Source organism: Vanellus vanellus (genome assembly GCF_965231255.1).
Source record: "Vanellus vanellus genome assembly, chromosome: 3".
In the NCBI taxonomy this organism is placed as follows: domain Eukaryota; kingdom Metazoa; phylum Chordata; class Aves; order Charadriiformes; family Charadriidae; genus Vanellus; species Vanellus vanellus.
This window is the reverse complement of record NC_138907.1, coordinates 54,450,808-54,477,347: the sequence shown is the minus strand read 5'-3', so window position 1 is coordinate 54,477,347 and position 26,540 is coordinate 54,450,808. Positions and strand designations below refer to the sequence as shown.

Here is a 26,540-nt window from a genome sequence, read left to right as displayed (position 1 = left end):
CATAATGTAGGTATGTCTAGATTATAAAAAAAAAAAGCATTACACCACCAAGCAGCAAAATAAAAAATTCACTTTTTTCAGTCTCATTAAAAAAAAAACACAAAACAAAACAAACAGAAACAAACCAAAACCCCAAACACACACCTAAAAAAAAACAAAAAACAAAACAAAACAAAAAAAAAACACCAACAGGGGGCGTGCGCGGGATGTGACAAGGACAGTTCTAAACTACCCACATCTGCTAAGTGCAGAGTGTACATACAAAACAGTAACGCGTTTAAAAAGCTGAACCCAGGTTCTAAATCTACAGTACTTTACGAGAACAACAGGAAGAAGGAAGAAGGAACAGCAACTTCGAAATAGTTACCCTGCTTACTTTTTTTTTAGAAGGCAAATGCACAATTCACATTTAAGCCTCAGATCAGACAGTTTGCATGGTTATTTCTAGACTCAGTTCCATACTGTCCTGCCAAAGCTTGCTTCACTGTCTGCAGATGCACCTCTTTAACAATACAAAGACGAGCTGTCATTTGCATGACCAAAAAAAGTTTTATTACATAATTTTTTTAATTAAACATCCTACTAAGGAAACGGTTAATTACATCTAGAGATACAAAGCCAATGAATGATATCTTCATTCCTGTATTTATCTTGAAGTTATTTTGAAAACCTTAATTTTGCATTCAAACCAGTAACAAGACTGGAAAGTGAAGCTATTAAAAAAAAATTATGTTCAATACCTTCCTTTGCTTCCAATCTCACTAATGAGGAATACTGTGGTTCAGATAATTACTTAACCACACAGATGAAGTAGCAAAAACCTGAGCTTCAACTGTCAAGAAGAGGCCAAAGGGTAATTAGGTAAGTTTGACTTTTTCAAATTGGGTGGATCTTATGAAATTTGCCAAAGAATACTTAAATAATAGGCTGTGTCTAAGAGCTATTAGTAGTTCTCTCTGAGCACCAACATAAAGGTGGCAGAAAAATGCAAATATAATTCTTTTTGTTTAAATTAGGAGTTAAAGGAGGAGCTAAGGAATTCACTGTCCATAAGCTTTACTTCAATTCCTGTGAAAAAACAGTAAGCACATCCTAAACACCTTAAACGTAACAAGAAAATTAGCAACAGCTAACATGATTTGTCAAGAATCAATCATGTCAGACTACTTCATTTCCTTCAGTGACAGGATAACAAACCTTGGGAATATGGGTGTCATTTATCTTGACTTCACTAATTGTCAAAAGCCTTACAAGACAGTCCCAGATGCAAGCATAACTAGCTGAAAAAACTATATTTCAGAGTAAACATTTCACTATCGAGGTTCATAAAAAGACAGATCGCACAAGGACTTATCTTGAGTCCTGTACTTTTGAATATTTTCATTAACAACAGGATAACATAAAAAAAGTCAACTTACTGATTTTTACAAAGACGATTAAGATGGGAGCAGCTACAAAATTGCTGGAAAAAAAAAGCAAAGATCCCGAAACAAATCTTGGCAATCTTGAGAACTATTCTAGGAAAAATGAAAGGCGGCACATCTCACACCAAGCAACACAGCAAATGCCATATGCCAAGCGGTGACCAAGAAGGCGGCATTGCAAAGAAAGATATGGGTGCTGCACCATTGGGTCCCACGCTGAATGTAAGCCAACAAGCCTAATCAGAAACGTGTGGAAAAGCAACACCACCTTTCATTCTGCTAAGCTCTAGCAAGGCCTGAGTGGACAAACTGCATCAAGTTTTGGGCATGGAGTTTCGTGAGAAATTTAAATGAACAGCAAATTATCCAGGAAAGAGCAGAGTAAATGATAATTTGTTTCAAAAGCAATGAGAAAGGAGAAATCACAACAATCTTCCAATATACATACATGCCAACCACCATGGGAATACACTCTCCGACTGTAAATTAAGGTATGTGGTGAGTTGAAGACAGACCCTACAATATACTTCTCTCAATTACAAAGAAGAAAATTTCATTTACACATCAGAATTAAATACCAACAACAAAATGCTTTAAAAATTAAGACTTGAAAAAGCTGAATGAATTTGTCTTAAACGCAGTTGTAAAAACTGTCTTTTACAACAGACCAGACAAATACACTTAAGAAGTGACATAGCTATAGATCATCTCAGCATCGGGCTAAGACTAGGTGACGCAGTAATCTCTTTGTGCTCTTTTATCTGCGCTGTTTCTTACCACTCACGTTATTTCTTTATGTATGAGAAACATGAAGATACAACACCACCTTAAATGTCTACTTAATCCTTCTGTAGTGAAATCATAGGTACAACTGTGAATTCCGCAAATATAGGGGAAATATCTGCCAGAGTCACTCGCTTATTTCAAACCTAAACTTGTGCGTCTCCAATGCTATTTTTATACCATCATATGACCCTTATATACATACATAGCTCATTTATCTTTCCATGCGCAAGTGAGAAAATTGGGGTTCTACCTCAACAAAAATTATTTTTGACGCATTAAAAAGTCCAAAGGAAAAGCACACAACTTATTACACCTTTTTCTGAACCCCAGTAGCAAAGGCAGCACATATTTGCCTATCATCAGGAGCAGATGTTCTTAGGAAGGTTTCTTGCTAAATTCTCTTTGCAATTTTGAAGGCCCTTTTGGGTGCAGTCATATGATATACCTCCGGAACACTATGTCTCTCATTTAAAATCAAATCCATTTTATCACTCAGACTGAAATGTGTAGCTGAACTCATTCACACACATATAAAAATACCATGACAGGCAAGACTGGATAAGGAAGCAGCTTTGCTTTCTAGGCACAGCTTCATTGGGATCACACAGGCGTGGTGCAATTTAATACTTTATATACAGTTCAGCCCTAAAAGAACCTACGTATCAGTGGTACCACAGGAAAACCTTCTGCTGTATTCACTTTGCAGAGCCTCAAAATAATTATTAGTGAAACCAGATGACAGTAGCCAATGTAACAGTGGACAAGATACAGGATACAACTACTTTGAAGCCATGGCACTTTCTTCATCAGAAAAATCAGGAATAGGTCTCTCCAAAATACACAATGACAACATGTTTCTTTTTACATTACGTTTACAATTACATCTCCACCTACATTGCATCAGCTGGGAAAGTGCTGATGGAGAAGAGGAAAGAGGGCTTCCTCCTCCCTCAAAAAGTGAACCCCAAGTATTTGTGCTGCCCACCTGCAGAGTAATCTGTAGGTGGCGTTTCCACGCATTACCTGTCAGGTGACCGTTATGTAGATATTTGCAGTTGCAAACAGTACAGCTCAAGATTTTATACTGAAAGCAATAAAATAAGTGATGAAAGCAATACAACCTAACTGCTAAGACACCCATCTTAGCAGGCACAGCAGGTTTTCCTTAAAACAGTTTATCAACCTATCTAGGAGAGATTTCAAGGATTTGGTTTCTATAGAACAGGGAAGGAAAGATTTGGCAAGTGACCAAATTTTAGAGACATTTGTGTTGCAACACAGGCATCTCTTAATTGCTGTTGGGAAAGGGATTGTTTGTTTCTTTTTCAGATGGGAGATAAGGAATGGTGTGGAGCTAGAAGTGACAAAGATAATTTTAGCAGTCCGAGGAAGAATTTCCAAAAGTTTATTCACTGATAACTTGGCCTTTAAAATGAGGGAAATGAATAGATGAAAGAACTGCAAAGTGCAACAGTTAAGCGTACATTTAGAAAACTACTGCGGAGTATGAAGCCTACTCCTGTCATTTAGAAGGGCCAATGACTGAGATTATGGGACAGCACTTCCCAATATATCACACCACCTTCACCAGGGAGCATTTGAAAACTGATCTTAAATTTGAAAGTAAACTTCTTCCTTCATGTGAAAAAAGATGTATATACTCGGGTGACTACCCAGAAGGAGATCTGGGGATCACAAAGAAATATTACAGCTAAAGGCAGGCAGGCAGGAGTAACCGTCAACACCAGAGATACCAGTTTAAAATACCAAGTCTCTTCTCCATAAATTATGTGAAATAACTAGTGTTCTTGCCTTTTTCCTTTCTCCGCTCACCAGGGCAGAACAAGTAATTTAGGTACAGTGATATCTTTACAGAAATAATCAGACTATCTGCCTGGTTACTACTACCACTATGACTTTTTACTTTTGACTTTGTCTTTATAGCAAAAAATTCCAACTCCACAACCCCAACCTCTGGATTACCCAAACAGTCCAGCATTTTACTTCAACTGATCCTGTTTCATCTTGTGTAGCATCCCTTATTTTCTGCATATGTTAAATATGACATATTTTTAACTGAATCCATTGAGCTTTTCTCAAGTTAGAGGCCCAAAGAGACCGGAGCAGTCCGTAGATGCTGGTTCAGACAAGCACAACAGAAGGCACATGGGCACTGTGAAAACTGCATCCCAGCTTTGGAGCGACAGGTGTTAAAAGACTGGCTTGAATTGCACATTTAACATTTTTACTTGAAAGACTGGCTTGCCTTTGAATACATGTTTAACATTTTCCTTTAAAGAAGGAAGCAGAAAAAAATACTTTTCAATTTGCTTTTTAATTGTCTCTCAGGCAAAAACTCTTGGATAAACTGGGAATTTTTCCTGCAGGTTTAACCGCTGCCATTACATCTACCAGCCCCTCATCTCACTGCTGCCATGCAGAGACTCTTCACCATTTCAACAGCTGTGAGCAAGAGAACTGTTTGCAGGTAACAACACTCTTCCCCAAAATGGGAGCCTCCTGGGAAGACTACAGCACCACTTCAGCGTTTTTTTTTTCATATGCCAAATATCATGCCATAGGTGGTCCTTGAAAGACTTTCAGTGCAGCTACTGAACTTGATTTGCCACTCTCCTCCCTTTCGACACTGAAAAATAAATAAAGTCTGTAAAATCAATGAAGCCAGTACCACAAAACCGAAAAGCAAGGCCTGGCAGACCTGGAACTGGCACGCTTGGCAGGCAAGCAATTACAAAGGTGACAAGGGAAGAAAAAGGTGAGAAAAGGGAAGAGGGAATCACCATTTTCCCTTGAAGAATGTATGAAAATTAATTTCAAACAATCACACAAAGGAAGTTGCCAGAAACCAGTTACAGTAACAGGGGAAATCAGCATTCAGAATTCCTATGGCTTTGATCAAATTATAAAGAATAAAATTAGCCAGAGAATATCAAATGGAATGGCACTTTATTTACTTCCCTTTGTTCTGCTTTCTTCTACTGCGACAAATTAAAGTGTACTTTCTTTTACAAAAAAAAAAAAAAGCCACAGGCAGTGATGGCCTGTGTATCTGCACAGATTTACAGCACAAGAGCGAACAAAAAGGATGCGTAAGATCTTTTATCTCTCAGTACTTTGTGAAAACCCTGACAGCCTTGCTACTTGAAACAGTCAAATTGCAGAAATTTAAAAAAAAAAAAAAAAAAGTCTGAAAAGGGGCTGTGTCAGAAACAAGAACTGTTCATTTTCTGTTGGTGGAACTTTTAGGGGTCTGGGGGAGTGGGAGGAAGGTTAAAAAAACAATAATCAACACAAATGTCAACATTTGATTAGGGATCATAACTGGTTTGCTCTCTGAACCGTGAAATTCTCCAGAGCAGGCACTTCACGCAGCCAGGTCCCTCACTCTTCTCCTGCAGCGACACTCACGCAGTTGCTACAGCAGAGAGCAACTCTGTTCTCTGCAGTTTTGTTCAGAAGAAAAGCAAACTATTGCTTTTCACCTTAAAGCGGCTACTAAAATGTTGCATCACAAGAACAAAACAGCACTACAGCAACTGGGCAGATGAGAGCTTTCTGTAGCTCTGTGCCAAGTCATGCTCTTTCATGCGTCTTTTTGTCTTACCAACAGGTTCGTTTACTCTGGCCACCTTGCCTGTAAAAGTTCCAGGCTCCCTTGCAGACTGAAGCCCCTATACTCCAAATAAAGTAATGAGTGGCTGCCAGCTCTCAATTTAACAGTGTGTTGACTCTAACTTGAAAAACCATCCCAGGAAATCACCATTAGGTGAGACAACAAGACCATGAAATTCATGCCATCGTTATAAACCGTAAGCCAGCTGTTTTTCTTTCTGAAGTGTCTTTCATTTCATTTTATTTCTCCCTAAGTCACTACACAAATGTCATTGCCAAAGACTTATCTCTTGCAAAGATGCTGGGACAGTACCAAAACAGCCATAAAATCTAAACATACTTTATAATCAAATTAAACAATGCTAAACAAGACAAATGATTATACTTAGCTTTATGCCCTAAGCTTTCTAAGATGATCTAAATCACAGCTCCCTTTCACATGTCCTATGCAATTGGACTGAAGCCTGAAAAAGATATAGTTTAAAGCCTTCCTATACATTCCCTAGTTTCTGTTTAAAAAGCTCTTGTATTCAGTTCTAGATCTGCCATTCAGAATCGTAACTACCAATTAAGTAGAAAAAATAGATATATTCTATGAATATACAATCTTCCTTTGCCCTTGTTTCAAAAAAGTTTGAACACAATCCTATGTATAGGATACATATATCATGATGCACATATCACTTGCGTAGAAATACTGCTTTTTTAAGAAGCTTTATTTTGGGCACTGGCTTGTTTGTTTCCATCTTTTTTGTGATAGTGTTTCGCCTTCTTTTGCAAGCTAAAAATTGTGCAACATTCAAGCACTTTTATGTTCAAACAAGCCCTTAATTGCCACCTCAAAGAACATCTGTAGGCTTTTTTACACATAGACCGGTATAATTTCTAGCAGCTCTTACCTGGCACAAGAGACTTACAGTGAGCATGCTATTCAGCCAAGTTTATTAAACACGCACAAGTAACAGTTAGAGGACTTCATTTCTTCTGGTTTGCAGCTATTAATTTTTTGCTTAGCCTATATAATTCCTGTCGTCTTCTAGAATAATGTTCATTAGGCTTCAGCACAACAAACTTGAACCTCAAGGGAACATAAACCTTCTCAACAATATACTGGACCTCAATAACGTTAAAGCCTGTATTTGCTCATGAACAAAATCTTCGTTGCCTCCTCAAATTTTGATTACGAACCTTGAATATTAAAGATTAACATACTTAACCCAGAGCATCATACAGTCTTCTTAGACTGAAGCATAACTTTTGTTTGTTCCCAAGTTTAACTATCCTTTAAAACACTAACCACACATTAGCCAAAACCATCTTTCTTTTGGTTTTCACATTTTCCATTGTTTACTTGTTGCATGGAATCTCCATGCAACTGTTCTTTCATGTTTGTTCTAGTATGAAGAGATTACCTGTTAACCTAGACCTAGAGGTTCGTTATAGATGCATGGAAAAAATTAGATGCTCTTCAGCTGCACTAAAAGATCATTGCACTGAAACGCACTACTGATCACTGCTACCGTCCGCCGATCAGCATGTGTACCAACCGCTACTCATGTTCCTAAATGAATATTGTCTTTTATACCGCAGGAACCATAGACAAGTTCAATCGGGTGTTGTATTACACAAGCAGCCTATAGTTCTACCTTCCTGCAGTCACTTACCAGCAATGTTGAAATAAAACCATGCTCTAAGTTTTAGCAATGCTATTCCCTCTGACACCTTTCCTTTACTGAATCAACCCCAATCCAAATAACTTTTAGCTGGTACCGTCAATTTAGGAGGCTGCTTTAGAAAAGCAGTCCTGAAGTACAGAAAGGTAGTATGTATTTCAGACTTTTCCACTCAAACGTATTACTAAATGATAGTTTAAATATGAGGCTTTTCCATGGGATAAGGCCTGCTGGTCCTCGGAACCTGACCACAATTTCCAAACATTTCTCCACAATCACAAACGGCATGGGGATGCGAGGTGGTTTGGGGTTTTTTTTTTTGCATTCTTTTCCAATTAAAAATAACAATTATTGGCACCATATTTCAAAGCAAGCCAATATTTTTAATGCTGCTTGCTAAGAACCACCCCCATTTCATCACAAACGCTTGCAAAATGAATATTCCGGTTTTGCTGGCAGAGGGCTAGTTTCTCCTTATGAAAGAGGTCATTACCACACCTCTGGAAAGGGGAAAAAAAGAGAGTAAACACACTTGCTTTCCTCTCAGACAAAACTGCTGTGCCCTCCTCATCCCATAGCCCCTCAGCAGCCTGAGATCTTGGTTGCAACAGCAAGACAAAACTTAGTCATCTAGCAAAAAGGGGGTTTAGACAAAATGAACTTAAAAAAAAAAAAAATCTACCCTAGTCCAAAAGTCATAGAATCCACTTGATTTCCAACTCTAAACAATTGTAACCAAGCATATGGTAAGGGCCTTCTCACATCAGCTTGAAGAGAGACAGGGCTCATGGAAGGTCACGTCCAGATCCAAATTCTTCAACAAAAACCTCTCAATTACCTCCCCTATCTTCATTTAGAAGTACCCTTATATAGAGGAAAGAATGTTTTTCTCCGTCATAAGGGCTGAGAGTCTTCCTCAATCCAGCTGTTCGGCTAAATTATCTGCTTACAGATAACAGCTGAATTGTTTAAAACCATATTCTTCTTACTGAGGGCTATGGGAAGAACTTCCAGAGCTAATTTATCACTGTACTACTGGGCTACACGAAGTGAAAGATAATGGCCTGCAAATAGATATATAACTATTTCAGCGAAAATAGCTGAGGGACTCCTGTTAGCTCCTGATGCAAACACATAGCAAAGAAGTGAAATTCTATTGAGGGGCTTTTCTCTTTTCTTTCTGGCCCCATTTTTCCCCTCTTCCAAAAGAGGGAAGTGTTGTGCTTGCTAATAAAGAAATAGTTGGGGGGGGGAGTGTGTGAATATTTTCATAATGTCTAACTTTTACTAATCTCAGAGGAACCCAAACATTAAGAGGTGGGTAACTTTCATTTAAATTCTGAAGTATAAAATTTGCTTTCATAACAGAAAGAAAGAGGAGAATGACATTTGTTTCAACTAGTTTGCCCCGTTGGAACTTGCAGCAAATTAATACTTCTCTTTGTAGTGAACAATAAGAGAGAATATTAACCAAGAGAGTTACGCTACTTGATATGGAACATTAAAAATTAAACATGAAGGGTGACTGATTAGTTCAGGGTTAATAATGCATTCTTCCTTAAAAGAAAAAAAAAAAAAAGAAAAGAAAAAAGCGTAGTTCAAACTGAGTCCAAAGATGGCAGGTGACAGAAAGCAGCGACCTCGGATGACTGTTCTAGGACCACATCCCAAAACGCAGCACAATTAAGCACTAATTGGTCAGCAGTCTCAGCAGAAATGCCAAGAACTGGGCAAGCACTGAAAAACAAAGTCTCCGCCCCTCCCCAGGAAAGATACTCTCTTCAGGTCAGAAATTTGAAACACCACTGCAAAGAAGCCATTAGCACAACACAAGGCCCACAGATACAAGGCTCATCAGCAACTGAGGAGCATCTACAGCATCAGCAGCATTTCTATTTGTTACTTCACTTGCAGCACCTGCCATGTTTGCCGTACACCAGAAACCACAAGTAAATATAGTTCCGCTATGACTATGAAGAATTGCATACTGTAGCACAACACAGGATACCAATTATGAGGAACAGCATTGACATCTTCCACGCACATTCAATTACCCAGCTACGCGGGACTACATAAGTTACTTCTGCTTTGAAGTGAAATGCTTTGCAGCAAAGTATATCGAGAGTGCCCGGCATGAAAACATCACTGGGCAGCCAGAGAGCCACGCAGGTCTGCAAGCAGTGGATACGAAATAGGAAGCTTGCAGGGCAACTGTGGAACGTGAAGTCTCGTAGCACTTTCCCTTGCTTAAAAACAGAGGGGAAGGCAAAAGGGAGAGCAGAAGTCTGGAAGAGTCCCTGATGACTAGCAGTGACAGGACGGCTTCAAACAGCACTATTTTCTCAGCTACAGAGGGAGTGCAGGTTTCTTAAAAATTAGCTCAAATGATCTGTGTGAAGCAGAAGACAAGACGGCCAGTCAGTTCTCAAGACGGGAATTGGTGAAGCAGCATGCTGGTTTAGGCACCTACTGCTTCAGGACTTCATGAATTTGGGCAGGGTAATTGAGCCCTAAGGGAAAGAGGAAAAAGAAAGTGCTCCCTGAAAAATGGCAGCAATCAAAAAGCACTGTAGTAAAATACTACAGTGAGACGGCCTCATATATCAAATATTGATCCAGCTCCTGTAAACACGTGAAGTTCATGGAAGTCAATTTTCCCATTAATCCTACATTCATGCTTTAATAGAACTACCCCATATTTTATATGCATTTTCATCCTCACTGCAATAGTAAAATATTTTCAGCTCAAAACTCAGACTTGCCTTATGAATGTAAGAGGATTCTAAAAGCATGTCCTGAAATATTTCACTCATCTCCTCTCTCTCCTCCTTTCTTCCCTTCCAAAATACTACTGAAATGCTATTAAAAAAGTTATATCCTAGAACTCATCTTCTCTCCTGTTAAACTGCATTCTGCTTGCAAATAAGAATGACTGGTGCAGCAGTTAAAAATACCAAATTTATGAAGCTTTATGTCCTCTCCCATTTTGTTTCTCCTTGTTCTCTCACCTCAGAGAAACAGTTTTATTTCTAGAGAAGCTTAATACATACACAGAGCACTAGAGAGTGCAGTCTTACTGTAAATCTGTTTTTACAGGAAATACCCCTTTATTATAGTTCCATTTAGCACTGATGATAATTAGACAAATGGCAAAACAAAACGGTTACGCTTAGGTCAGCTTCATCACTCAAGATGTACACAACTTTGCCCTGAAAGGGGCTAGTGGTATATTCTTCTTTTTGAGTTTTGGAAACATCATCTGAAAGTGCAGTAGTTTACACTATAGGAAAAGGATTCGCAGACGAACACAGGCTATGGTTGTCCAGCAGACTCATAGCAGGCCCAGATTCAGATCAAAATTCAGCAGAGTAGCAAGAATTTTTCACATGGGGTAAAAACATGAAGCTCCTTTTGATAGGAAGTAGGCAACGCAGTCGCAGCTGAAAACCGCCACACTATAGTTTTGACTATTTTAGTCTTCACTTATAAGCTAATAGGGCACTAGCACAGAGAATCATAGAAAATCTCAAGTTGGAAGACCTCTGGAGGTCACACAGTCAAACCTCCTGCCAATTTCAGGAGCCAATTTCAAAGCTAGGTCTGGCTGCTAAGGACCTTATCCACTACAGTTTAATACCTCTAGAGATGGAAATACACAGCCTCTGGGCAGCCCACTCCAATGCTCAGCTACACTGCTGTGAAGAATTGCTGACCTTACACCCAATTCCCCTGCTGCAGCTTGTTCCCAGTGCCTCCTTTCCTTTCACAGGGCACCTCCGAGAAGAGCCTAGCTCCATCTTCTCTAATAACAACCCAATAGGTAGGCAGTGACAGCATTTGGAAACCCCTGGAGCCTTCTCCCCTCCAAATTAAACGAAGCCAGCTCCCTCCGCCTCTACTCCTGTGTCACATGCTCCAGCCCCCAGGCACTGCACTCTCCACAGTCTCCCAGTATCTCTCAAACTGAGGGCCTGAAACCAACCATGGTACTCTAGACATGACATCATGGAGTCCTAAGCAGACAGGAATAATGACTTCTCCCTGACGGCTACGATCTTGTTCACACAGCCTGTACCAATGCATTGGGTTATTCTTCCTCAAGTGCAAGAATTTGCTCTGGGGTCTTTTTGAAAAAACTTTAGCGGGTTCCTGTCAGTCCATCCGTCCTACTTGAGGCCACAATGAATGGGAACATATTGACTGTTCCTCCACAATCTGATACCATTCACAAACCTGCTGATGGTGCACCCTGTCGCACTGCTCGGATTCATAACAATGCTAAACAGTACCTGTCTCAGTCCCAACCCTTGAGGAACACCAATGGTCCAGCCAGTTTTCTTCTCACCTTTTCATTCATCTAGCCTGTCCATATCTCTCCAATTTCACTATCAGAGACTGTGTCAGATGTCTTTCTAAAGTCAAGATCAGGGAACATCACTGCTTTCCCTTCAACCAAAGAGATAGCAACAACTTTCTCACAGAAAGCCATGACGTTGGGTACCCTTCTTAAAATCCACGCTGGCTCTTCACAATCACCTTCTCGTTCTTTCATGCTTGGAAACAGCTTACTAAACTAAACCATTGCCTGGGGACCTACTAAAACATTTTCTTTAAGGACTTAGGACACAGGAATTCTTGGGAAAAAAAGACTCAGTGAGTTCCAAAATCTATCAAGAGGTCTTCTCGATATTTTACCCACAAGTTTCTCCTTGAAATTCTGTCCATTCCTCTCAGGTCCATCTCCAATCACAACCAGACTCTGCATCTGCGGCAGTCACTTGTCTTCATGAACCAGCTTATGCTATCCTCAGGAGGAGGATGGGAGTTCTCAGAATTTCATCTCTCTCTAGTTTGTCAAAACAGGAAAATATCCCTACAATATGCTGTTCATTGTTTTTTACCAGATCCCTTCAAAATTCCCAAGAGAATCAATCTATAACATGCTAACAGTTAACAACTGACATCTTGAATACACACCAAAGCCCTTAACTGTCCTCTGATGTCACTGATAAACTGCATACAAAGACGCAATTTGATAACAATGGAATAAATTCCATTATAGCAATTACATTTCCAAGTTGAATTTCATTTGTTGCCTGTATTTCGAGTTTTCATGTCTTTTGACTTCCTGGATAGTCATTTCCAGCCTTCATCTACCTCATTTTTTTTAAAGCCATTAAAAACTTTCTCCCTTCAGCTTTCCATTGCTATTGTAGTTGCTGTGATTACTCTATCATAAATGCCAGTGACAAATCAATGTTCATCTCCCAAGACTTCCAGATGCCTATAATTTCAAGTATTCTCCAACCAGTTTTCAGCTTTCCAACTTTTAATCCATATCCAAAAAGAAAGTATGTCTATCTTATTCATTTTAAATGATCATTAACTTATGTGCATTCTTAGCCTATTCGTTTTTCTCCAAATGATAAGGTTTTTCTTGTCCTTTCAGTCACTAAACACCATCATGCCATCTTGTTGCACTTTAAGCTCTGTAAGTCTTCATTAGCTGTATGTTGACCCTGTCCTGCTTACCGTACATCCAAGTCATGTTTCATCCTACCCCTCCACATATACTATCTTCTGAGATAACAATGAACACCAGTTCTTCTACACGATCATTTTCAACACAAACAGGGTGTAGGTGTTTGGAAGTGGGGTGGTTGCCATTTACACTTCTCAGTTGTTTTTAAAAAAGGCAAACCCGAAACTCATCAGATGCTTATCATTACATATTTACTACATCTCCTGTTTCAAAATAGCCAATTTTTCCCCAGTGCACTTTTAGCCTCATTGTATTTCAATACATAACAGCCATTATATCCCAAGTTCCCTTTAATTCTGGTCTCCTCCCTTCTATAAGGCTTTACAGTAGATCTAGATCTAATTAGAACGTTCCTTATACTACTAGGGCAGTATCAAGCAATCCAGACTTCACTTTCTCATCTACAAAAAGAAACTGTCTGCATAATTTAGCAATGCTTTTGATGACAGAGGCATTGCTTCGTTTTCCAACCAACAACTAGCTTAATACTTCCAAAATTAACTTTTGTTCTCACTTTTGCTGTCCAATAAATAAGTTCTACATCACTGCTGTAATGCCTCCTCTTCATCCACACTTGACTACCTGTATTTCATACCTGAATGTGATCAAGTACCAATGATTTATTTTATAAATCAACTTGAAGTCATGTAAATATCAGAAAACTCACCTTTGTTGAATTCATTGGAACCAGGATTAAACTACCCATTTCTCAACACAGCCTTTCACACTTTTTTTGTCCCACCCCCCATGACCTTCACATTTTTTCAACCTTTCACAGGAACAGAGTCTTTGCTGCTACTCACAAAATTCAACGTAATGTAAATGTCCTCTGGAATGCAATCACCAGTGTCACAGCAAAAGAGGATTTTGGCTGACCCCAGAATTCACTCTGCTTTTAACTTCCTGTGGTTTTATAAATTTAACACTAGCCATAAAAAACAACAACAACAAAAAAAACCTAAACCAAAACACACTACACACCACCACAAACAACCCAGCAGAAAATGAGAGAATTGCATTTTCAGCTATGTATTCATAAAAAAGAACCACAAGGTACATGTTTCTGATGCAGCATTCCTCTTCACAGCTGAGGAAGTCAGGAACTCACCTAAGTTACCATGCATCACCACATACCACTTCAAGAGTGAAGACTCATATTGAATCACTTTTGACATTTCAAGTATTGTATACGAAGGGGGTTGATATCTGTTTACTTATATTTAAAGAGGGCTCTTCTCAAGAAATCATCACAAAAGAAATGAGAAAATATTCTCAGCTACAAGCTATGTTCCTCAGTCTGTCCTCTTGCGGATGAATGCCCCAGTCCCTGAATGTTGACAATGCGTTTCGAAAATATCACGGTCAAGATCCACAAATAGGATACATATTTCAAGGTAATCATTTACCTATCTGACAGAGACACACTAGTCTTTCACTTCCATCAGGGAAGCTAGAGAAAGCTTCCCAATTTTCTACTTCATTTTCATAAGTAATATTGTAGTTCTGGTCTCTCAGAAGGTCTATCGATGATCTAGCCTGATTTTTGAGGATCCCAACAAAAATCTAAATTCATTCTTGTCTGAGATAGTTGGATACACCAAATAGAAGACATTTTTTAAGGAACAATCACATATTAGCAAGAACACAGAGCAGACGACAGCCCCTACAAAACATTTTTCTGGTTGTTCCCTTTGAGTGTCAAAATGTTACAAAAGAGTTATGAAACAAAGCTGCTAACAACGTTAAAGCAAAACTTATTACGCATTGTCCTGACAATACAATGCTAAGTGTATACGCTTTGCCCTGGTATGCCACTACTTTCAGTGTAAAAATATCAAATAGCAATACTAGTAAAAAGTTACATCTGGCAAAACTCACCTTGGTATGAAGGAATTGGTGAAAGAAAAAGCAGCATAAGAAGAAATGTCCTAAACCTTGGATTTCCTGTTTTTCAGCAATGCTGTATTGTGTCATCAGAGTGTTTATTTTTGTTTCTGCTTGTAAGAAATTTGCAAAATGAAAACTATGAATGCTGAGCATTACTATTACACGAAGCTGCTAAGAAGAAGAACAATTATGACTTCCCCCAGTACAGTTCGAGAATAAAGCCTTGTTTATTCTTTTACAAACAGTGCAGTTTAAAAGAGACAAACAGTAAATTCAAGAATTTGTCTTAAACATTTCCTTGGCACTTTTTTTTTTAATGTTTATTTCATTGGCACTCTGTTACGCTTCAGAAAACCCTTCACATGAAACATTTAGATGCCAGTTCGTGAAGCAACTACCCTGTACACAATGCAGTAATTCATATACTCTACAGCAAATAACTTGTCTTTGGCAGAACTGAACTATATTAGTCTATCCGCAGAGTTCACAAGACATGTACAAACTTGTGAAATTCCGAAGACAGAAGTATACAGGGCACTACAATAAATCCTTCCTGACATGCTGTCATAGTTGCTTTTAATTTGTAATTTCCATACCATTTTCTCCTCTAAGTATTAACATTTCCATCACCAGACTCCCATATATCATTGCCTTACATTGACACCTGCTGGAAGTGACTGGGATTGTAAACCATTCCTTTTTTCCTCAATCGGTGTCGGATTTAACTCTACAGGCAAACCAACAATCCTACTTTCAGTAAACTAAGCACAGACATCTGAAAAACCTAAGCCATGTGACTTTTTAGCAGAGGAAAACATATAATGTGTAATTTTAAGCTACATAAAAGTTACCAAGGCTATCACTGCATGAATTCTCAATCAGAAAATATATTTTAATACCAGCCTTCAAGAAGATTTTTTTACTACCCCTTGGGTAGATTTAAACTCAACAAATTAAGTATTCAACCATTTACTAGGCTCTCAGGCTAATTAGCAAATAATTGTTACTGCAAGAGTCCCTAAATAGTTCTTGTTTGACAAACATTGTTACAAACAAGCTTATACAGAAAAACATGGCTAAATAGGTTTTAAAGCACTTTTAATTTCCTAATTCTTATGAAAAGACAATTAAAAACCATGTCTTTACATTAATGAAAAAAGATCTGCCTTATTCACAAAAGCGAACAGGGCTGTTTAATGATACAATTAATAAAGACAAGACTGAGGCATGCTTGTTAAAATAGCGTGTATGTACACAAACCACTGTCTATCATTCTTCATAATGAAGATACACCTCTTAGTACAGCTTTGTAAACAGGAGCACACTGAAACTCCCATTTGAAAACAATGTGATCTTCCCCATATGCCAGAACTTCCTCTACAAGCTTCACTGTTATGAACCAGATCCCGCATTGTAACCTTTTCTTACTTCCAAACTCTACTACAGGTGGGATCTCTTTTAATTGACGTCATTTTTGTATTTCTCATAATAAAAAACACATTTCAGATTGAAGCAATTATGATGACTTATGGTGGCTTTGTTTTATCGTCGGAACAAGACACAGTCATGCACTCTGGTTTTCATACACCTTGTATGAAAAACTCAGGCATAGTTTCACCAAAAAAACACAGGCAGTTTTAAAGTATCACAAGCAGCAAGAAAAGCAAAAACAGGTTCAAAGGTCGACAAAGATAATTTCTATAAGGTTATGTCAGTATACAGCTGAAGACCTCTCCAATTTTATATTTTTCCAAAGTTATGAAGCAGGATACTTATATTAAAGACCAATAATACACCACGGTATGACCATTCCACACAGACACCAACACTGCAGCACTATTAACTTGTAGACTTTACAGACCAGTTTGAATTTTTTAATTTTTTTTTTTATTATTTTAATCTGATGTGTGATCAACCTACTTAAAACATTTATTTTTACTTGGCAGCTTAGATCGTTACCACAGTATTAAAGTTCTGAACTACTGAACCTGTGCAAAAAAAAAAAAAAAAAAAAATGTAAACACAGTCTCAGTGGAAGCAGAAATAGTCAGCCACCAAAACACGTAACAGCAAAAATACTCATAGTAGTGGTAGCCTATGTCAACATGCTTTTCCCGCAACTTTTCCTTATTTTTTGTCTTTGAAAGAACCCTATAAATACAGGCAAGTGAAGTCAAAATTTCATGGCTACATATTAGTCTGCTGAACTCATTCCTAATTAAAAGTTTCGTAAAGCTCAAAAGCAAAAACACTGGGCATAGAATAACGCAGTTATTCTACATAATGGGTACCCAGGAGTTAAAGTCCTGCATTTACCAAGAATTAACCAACTCCTTTGGAAAAGCAGGTGTGGGAGTATTTTACAAAAGATCGTTGAACATTAACAGTTTCCTTCCAGACACCTAAATGGTAGGCAAGAGAGCACTGTTTTTAAAAAAATGCATCACTCTGATAAACACAGGGGTTTTTTGTGTCACATTCGTTAAGAAAACACACACATGAGAGCAGGGCAGGCTTTAAAAACACACTACATAGCCTACATACTTTTGACAGTCATCCCATACTTTCTTTTCTTCCTATCTCAGAAAGACAACAGAGTTCACATTAGACACTCTCAAGATTTAGGGCTTATATTTCTTACCTTACAAAGCTTCTGGTAACGGGGAGAAGAAACTGCCATCCTCTGTAAACGATGCAACAACACCACAACTTTCTGCAGAGATGTTCTCACCACAGCCATCATTTTAAGTTTGCCACACTTCTGAAGGCACCTCAGAATTTGCATTATAAATGAAGAGCAACTATCATTTCCTCCCGGTCACTGGACAATGATTTGCCAGCTGTCTGAGCATGCTCTCTTCCAGGGCTGCTTTTGCAAGCCACAGGCTTTATACGTTTCAAAGGCAAAGGAGGTTGATATAGCATAAGTTTCTCTCCCCAAATAACCCCACAACACAAATGCAAAAAAAAAAAATACCAGCCTTCACAGATTCTTCTAACCGGTACTGCTCGGCTCTGCTTGTGCAGAGGGTAAATGAAGTTGTTGAGCAGCCGAGCGTCTGCCACCGTTCAGGAGTGCACTAAATAGCCAGGAAAGATTATTAATTTAAGCCTGAAAGCTGCAGGAACAAAAAAGGAATTCCTTCAGGAAGACGCCTCCAGTGTATCACAACAGTTGTTCCCCCCTAGGAGCTGCTTTCTATCGGCAGACTGAGCATTTGCTCCCTCACTCCGGGAAAGGATGCTCTCGCTCTCAGACTAAACGCAGCTCTGGCAGAGCTGTAGAGTGAGTGAATAACAGACTGTGTTGTAAATCTTGAGAGAGGAGCAGAGGGATACCTGCCCTAATTATATCAGCCATACGTTAAAGGCTAATAAATCACACAGGCGCTTCTCAAAACTAGATTACCCAATACAAAAGGAAAAACCGCAGGGGGTAAATGTCTCTGCTATGAAAACTCTCTTAAAGCTAATTTAGTCAAAGGTATCTCAACGGATTCTCGCTTGCGCCAGAAAGTAGGAATGCCTTTTAGGAGCCGTTTCCAATTAAAATCTTTCCCTGAATGACTTATGAGCACAAGGAAGAATAGGGGTTTGACAAATTAAAAGCATACAGTTGCGCCTTCACCCCTTTTTCTAGCCATCCTTGAATCCTAAGAGCTAACATCATTTTGATGTTTTTCTCATGACAAAGCAGAATTATTTAAGCCATCTAAGGATGGCAGTAGGACGTTCAAGAGCATGGAAGTGTTTTGCCACCAGCGAGGCACTCTCAATGCAATACAGCCATTTATTATTACTTCCAAAGGTGCTATGATGAATCCACCTAAACCAGATTAGAGGGGGTGCCGTAGCAAAGGTTCAGGGAGGCCATTATCAACACAGTAGGTGGTAGACGCCATTACAAGGAATGTATTATTTAATGTGTGTATCGTCACAGGAACAGGTGCGTACACGTTTCAAGCACATCAATCAGCACAGTATGGAGATACCAACTACAGGCAGCACAACAAGCTCATATAATCCTAGATAATGCATAGCTTAGATGCCAGTGCATTATACACTGGTTTGCCTCTTCTCACACACTTTCCACCCGAGGGGATGAATGCCAGATGCAGGCTCTTTATACAGGACATTTAAAAACTCTCTTCCCATCCAGTTCAGCTAACATAACCTTTTCATCCTTATTTTTAGAACTGAATCAATATTTCTACCAGGCCTCAGGCAAACCCCTTTTACCTGTACTCCGTTTTGTTCGTGATCTGTCCAGCACCAATGACATCGTTTTGAGGAAACAGAGCCTTTGTTCCGCTCTGTATATAAAATTTTACCACCTGTATTCTCCACCTTGCCTGACTCACCTTCTTTGCTTATCTCCAACCATTTGTTTGAACCCTTCCCCTGTACTCCATCGCTCCTGGCTTATATCTACTCTTGTCTCCCACCACAAGTCTGTTCCTTTAACCTACCGGCTCTAACCTCCCATCATTAGCTGATAGGCTGTTACCCATCTTTTGAGGAAACCTATGAAGCAGCACAATCCAAAAACATCGAGGCATTCGGAAATAACTGTGCAAGAGCTCAAACCTCTTCTGTGTAAGACAGAACCCACGGTCCACACCTGCCTTCTTTCAGTTCTGCTTTTTTCCTTCCCAGCTAATATACAAGTTTGAATCAAGCGGTGACACAAACAGCCCACCACTATTCATGTTGATTTTAATTTACAATAAGACAAAACTTTCAAATTATTTTGAACACCTTTACTTCTGTAGGGACAGGACTCCACACACATTGACCAGCATTACTTACTACTTACTATTTCCTTGCTTGTTTTCTGCATCTTGCTTCAAATTAGGTTTTAACCTCTTTCGGGTGGCTGCTAAACATTTTGCAACACAGACTGGAGTGTTTCAGCCCTAACCTGAAAGGAAAGTCTTCTGCAACATTTAGATACTGAGAGAATAAATTAGGGAGACTGACGCTATAATGGTGATTTTCCTCCTTTAAAAAAAAAAAAAAATCATTACAGAACACAAAATTTGCATTATTTGCATAGTACTGTTGCTAGCCTCAGATGTCGCAGTGGAAGGCAAAACAAAGCTTCAACAGTGCCCAGATCGCTAATTCCACTGTAGAGTGGCTTGAGCTGCAGCCAAACAAGTTAGCCCCACAATGTAATGGGGGATAGTGCTCCCACGCGCGCACACACAGATGCCAGTTAAACAGATGATCCTATTTTGAAAATGCATGACATATAACAACAACAACAAATGCATCATGTTTTGTCTATGTTCAGCACATATTTCGCCTAGAATTTAATCACACCTTAAACTCAGTAAAATTCTACACAATGCACAGGCAGCAGGGGCAGAGGCATCTTCACACAGAGCAGAGAAAGTCACAAGCCCTGCATTCTTCTTGTAGCCATTTAGAATAAATATTTCTTCACACATTCAACAAAGCACAAAGAGAAGAATATCGTTATTTAATATCACTTAACAGGGGAAGAACAGGAAATTTTCTTTGTTTAATCAGATATTAAGCTTAAGAACGTGAGCTTGATTTTTTTAAGGTACAGCACGATGTTTGAGCTTCATTTTGTTCTCAAAATTTCATTTCAGCAAATATTTGAAAACAGAAATATTGATTTTTACACTACTGGAGTCTTTGACAACCTCTACTTAACTTCCTTTGGTAGTTGAAAAAAGCACACAATGTTATGTAAAGTCATGGGTAAGTTTGTGCTTCATGCGTACAGTGTGTAGAAGCATACAGTCCCAGGAAAAGATGGAGAATATCAGGTAGCGTTATGCTGAACAAAGGGAGGCCATGCCCAAGCACGTACATCACCCTTCTCAATGGTTACAAGCCAGGACAATGGCCACGGTCAAGAGCTGGTTACAGACCTTCTCCACACAGCAGCCCATCTTGCCCAGCAGTTCTCCCCTCACACAGCACAACTCGGGCAATTTTAACCAGACTGCAGCCCAATGAAGGAGGGCGAACAAGCTTCCATGACCAAGGTGCTTCACAGCTGCATAGAGCCAATAAGCAAATTGTGAAATAACAGCTTTATCTTGGTGTGACTGACTACGCAGAATGCAAGGTAATGCAGAAATAAGTCTATTTACACACAGCACCACCTCATGTTGTTAGCTTCCTGTGGCCTCGTTTTACCTCTTCCACCTCCACTACACTAGTTGTTCGGGGGTTTTTTGACAACAGGAAGTATAATATTAACTTCTAAGTGTTGCCATTACAGACTAGTCTCAGCATTTTACAAAGAGCCACATCTCTATAGACAAGTTACCCAACTGACCAGAATGGTATAACGATTGGGGAGTGACAGGTCGTCTTCAGACACAAGCTTCCACAACATATTGTTCTCTTCCTTATGATTACAGTGGGAAGATTGCTATCAGATACTTTAAAACTCTCTCGTTTCATTTAAATTCAACGTAGATATGTTCAGATTAACAGCACTACTGAAAGCAGCACTTTTTTTCATCAGGAGCCGTTCAAACCCCATGAACTTAGACCACAGACTCTATTCCAAACCCAGAGTGCAGTATTTAATAACCGATCTCGCCACCCATTTCTGTGCATATCAAAATAACTGTGCTAAATGAGGCGATCTACTTGAAGAAAGAAAATACATTAAAACATTCAGGAGAAAGATGACACATGAACAGCATTCACATCAGGTAAACAGGACAACGGAAATTCACATATAATAGAAACACAAAATCCTTTTAGCCAGTGATGTTCAACCTGTTGCTGCCACAGACCCAAAGATGTTAATTTTTAAAAGAACTGTCAGGTCTCCAGACCCTTTCCTCCTGTTTTCCCTCAACAGACTGTACCCAGCTCCTCTCTCTCCTTCCTACCTCCCCAAAGGAGATGTATGGGATATGCAAAAGCAGGAACAGCCAGACGATGTGGTACTCAGCTAGTCAATGCTTCTTAGACAGGGAGAAGGGATCTCCCTTCTAGATTTTAGACAAGCTGGGGTGTTTATATATTAAAAAGGACTGTAAGCGGTCTCAGTTAGTCTCCTCAGTTATTTCTCAGGTTTCCAGTCTGTGGCCTGTACAGGAAGGAAGGCCAGCCGGGGAGCTGCTGGGCAGCAGGAGAGAGAGAAGAGGTGATCTGAGCACAGCAACTTTTTGGATTGCTGGAAGAGCAGGAGGGAAGGTGGCAGGCAGGGAGAGGAGACAGTGCAGCCCAGGAGAGCCTTACTTGGAGGGAAGTAGATTAAATTGTTTGGTTGGACAATCACACAACATGACTTAGTTTGATCAATTATACACTTTCTGAATACAGTCACCCTCCAAGGACGTTTAAGAGCCCTCAGTGCCACAGCTGTCCACAAAGTATGCATTTCAAACCTTAGGAAGAAAAGCCTGTTTCCTTCACACACCTGACTTCTAAAATTCTGGTTTTTAAACATCTTCCAATAGGCTGCAGGTTTTCCCACTCTAGTAGATAGCTTTCCTTTATAACATTTGCCATTGAGAAAAAGCGTGAATAACAGCACTATTATTTAGTTTCTCACCTGCATCTGCTTTCTGAGTTCCCTTATGATGGCACTGTCCTGAGCGGTGTTCTCACGCTGGGATGCATCTGCTAGAACATTAACTGTCGTCTCCGCCTCTTGAAGCCACTTGAGGAAGCTCTCCAGATCCTTGTGTGAGGCCTGTACTGTCTTCAGCTCTGTCTCCAAGAAATTCTGCCTATCAACAGCTCTGAAAACAAGAAAAGCATCAAAATATTCCCCCATAACATGCAGCATTATATACATCATAATGGAACTACTAAAAGGAAATCTGAAAGTTATCGTTATTGAGAAACTACACATCTGTCACAGCTTGTTTTACCATTATTTAGATCACTGTTTTTCTGGTTATTTTATCTATAGCTACCCACAGATTCTCTGAACTGGTTATATATGTCACAGCCCTTTTTAAAAAGGTATGTGGAAGAAACAAATTTATTAATTAAAATCCTAACTTTTCCTCTTTGAGTATTACTACCATGGACTTCTGCTACCACAGATGGTAGAAGTGTTATTCTCATGTGAAAAGTGCAAATGCTCTTTCTCATCAATAAAAATCATATGGAGTAGAAGCACTGAAGGTTTGGGGGATTCTTTTCTTCCTCTTTTACAGCGAGCAGAAATATTTCTCTAAATTTGTATTTAGGGAATGTAAGTGCTGAGGGATGAAGAGTCAAATACCTGGTTCTCTCTGCTAAAAGACAAGACTTTTGACACTGTCACTCAAACAGAATAATACACTGACATCATAACAGTCAAGCCGTGCCCAACATGTTTACATCTAAAAGACGACTGGCAGAATATAGTCCAAATTTTCAATCAATCCAAAAGATCATTGGTTGGTACAAACACAAAAGTTTTTGGTTGTAAGAGGATTTTTTTAAGATTTAAGATTTAAAACCTTTGGATTATATTGTTGGTAAGCAGCTTCAAAAGATTTCCTGGAAAAAATACTTCTGCATAGCAGAGTTGTTTCCTTGTCATTGAAATGAAACTCAGATGGGAAACTGTTACGGTCAGCAATTTAAAAAGTTCTGATTACCAGCGTTAATTAAAGCATGACAAGCTAAATTTCATCCACTACTGTTATTCTGCAGTATCCCTGTTCCCAAAATCGGGACAAAAGAAACAACCTGTGCCACACCAGCATGCTGTAAGGAAATCCCCAGCAGGGCTACTATCTAGAATGCTGCTGCTAAACAAGTAGGAAGTTCAATTTTATTCTCACATCACACACTAAACATATTGTAAGATTTCAGGGGTAAAGTGATATTTAATTTCAAGTAAGACAAGGCCAAAACACTCAGCATTTGATATTTTCACATGAATTTAACAGGCTTCTCCAGACAGGCCCATCAAACTTATTTGTCTTCTGCCTCCTCCTATTCTACTTAGGCTTTCTTTCCTCCTTGCCATGCTGTGGCAACAGTACTGCTGTATTAGGGAATTGCTGTGTTTAGAATCACGAGTTTCAAAAGTAGTTAAAATATCCGTTTTAGAAAAGAAGCTGCAGGTGTTCAGTACCATTCAGGATGATGTTTCAAAGCAGGTATTCTGGTTTACTAGCACATCAGAAAAGACAGATGCAAGGAAAAGCTTTTTTCCTTCAAGGGCAGTAAGAAAATCTCATGCAACCCTAATTCTGCCAGGCTTACGTTCCTATTACCATAACCAGCTGAATTTTCCAGAGACCACTTGCAAAAAGATAGTGTTGCTACCCCCACTTTAGGAGCTTAGGTCTTACGTCACTTGTTAATAATTGCTTTATCCAAAATAAGACTGTATGAATCATTCCTGACTTCATGCTTGCCCAGGTTTTGGCTACTGGTAAACGACTAGTGGACAAGAAGCCTTCATTCTTGCTTCTTACTTGAAGCTCTGGAATGCTTCATCCACTCTTGAGAAAAAAAAATAATAAATAGCATGCTGGGGATTACAAATGGGTTGATAGATATAGCCTAGAAAAGATAACAAGCACCAGCTAAAAAATCAGAGCACACCAATGATCTGCAAGAAAAACGCAAAGTAAAAGCAGTTACGAGCTCTGACTTCAAAAGCCTCTCCCTCTGCAGGGATTTTCTTCCCCAGCAGGGAGTTAAGGCCAAAGGTGGAAGAACAGGAGTGACAACAGGAAGAATAGACTGGTAATAAAGGTGACCTTCAAAGAAAAAGAAAAGACCCAAAGGATGAAACACTGTAAGTGACCCAGATCTCTAAGTCCAAATACTGATGTACTAGATGGGAATTGAGACAACCAGAACTTTGTAGCTAATAACATTTCTTGAAGAATGTTGTCTTCAGAAAGCTTTAATTTCTCAAACTTTCTGCTTGGTTGAAATTAAAGGGAAGAATGAAATCCTATCACAGTTCCACTGCTCTCATGATATTTGAATTAAAGGTGAAAATCATTCCTTTCACTAATTACGTACTCCAGCAGAATAAATTAACAAATTTACAACTAAAGTTCTAAGATTACATGGGTGCTTTTAAAGAGGGCCTGTATAGCAGTAGGTAGAGACACTTTTAGAGAGGGGACACAAATACTTTAATTTCCTTCCAGTAAAGGCCACAAATGTAAAATAGAAAATTATGAAGAATTCTATACTGCAGATTAACAACTACCCTATGCTATAAAAAGATTACTCAGATTTTCAAAGCATTCTAATACAATTAGAACACCCTCAAAAGTCAGAGGATCCTTCCAGGACGTAAGAATTAAATGTAAGGAGAACCTGGAGAATCCTTTACAAATGCAGCTAACTTCATTTAACACAGTGGCAGTGAAGAAGGTCTATGCAGATTCTATTAGCAAAGATACATCCAAGAAGAAAAAGAAAAGTGTAACTCTACTATTTAAGTTTTCATGGCACTACTTCAGGTTTGTGTTCCACCCAATTATTTTTTTCAGATTTAAACTAAAAATCTGCAATGCCTACAAGTGTGTGATCAAAAGAAAGCCAGAAAATAACATCTGAGACAGTAGAGGCAGCAACTCTAATCCATTATTGAGGCAGCCAAACCACACAGAATTACTACAGTTTCACCCTAATGTATAAAAATAGACCATAAATAGCCACTGGGCAGAGTATCCAATTTACACAACATCAAGCTGGGGAGCTTCAATCTCTTAACGCCAACATTTTTAAAATAAGATGCTTCAACTTTACATGCCATGGCTACAGTCTTCCTGGTAGTGTTCTTGTGCTCATTCTCCCAGGTGATGTTACTAAGGACCTCTCCCACAACCTCCAACCACAGGGAAAAAAACCTGATATTTTAAAGCATTATGCTACAAATACATATCTGCACTTAAAGAAGCCATAGGGCCACATGTGTGCTCCATGTACAACCCCTGCATGTCCCAAGATCTGCCACACGAAGTAAGCCTTGTCACTCAAGGTTCACTACTATTTCTATTTATTGCATTTAAAGCAAGTATAGAAACCTTCATTCTCTTGAAAAGGTGCTTTCACTGCACGTTCTCCCCTTTCAATTCTACTCTGTTGCTTCATGGGGTTACGTTGAGTAGCTCTATGCTCTGGCTACCCACCGGTTCCCAGAGTTCTTGTTTATATTCTGTACCTAGTTAAAAAATAAAGCAGATACTCATCTTCCCAAGGCTGCAGACTGCAAAATAGTAGCCCCAGTGATAACTGAGAAGCTTCACTTATACACAACAGAATACAATTGCTTATTATTCCAGACTTTAGCAGATTCAAAAATAATTAGAGGCTTCCCGGCAGGAGCTGCTCTTTCTGGTCACCTGCTGAGTGGTGGGCAGTTTTATGCCAGTTCTAGCCAAAACACTGCAAAGTTTGAATGTGAACGAGACTATTCCAGAGCTGCAGTCTACTATTACTGCTAATCCAACAAGGAGCTGTTTCCCCTAACCCTCTGATTGCACCTTCACTCCCAGATGTCATTATGACATTCAGATGAAGCTAAGGGAAGTTTGAATGATTATTAGCTTATGTTGAGGTAAGAAAGGAGGATCTGATGGTGAAAATGCTGCTGTCCCTAATCTTAATGCAAATGAATGG

General features: G+C 39.1%; 1 protein-coding gene across 1 annotated transcript in view; it reads right to left on the bottom strand.

The window, feature by feature from the left end:
- LOC309669917 (utrophin-like) overlaps positions 1-26,540 on the bottom strand; it is a 245,502-nt gene that overhangs the window by 188,862 nt on the left and 30,100 nt on the right. The window contains exon 14 of the mRNA XM_082480714.1: positions 22,501-22,690. Coding sequence (XP_082336840.1) covers positions 22,501-22,690 — 190 coding nt within the window. The remainder of the gene's footprint in view (positions 1-22,500; positions 22,691-26,540) is intronic.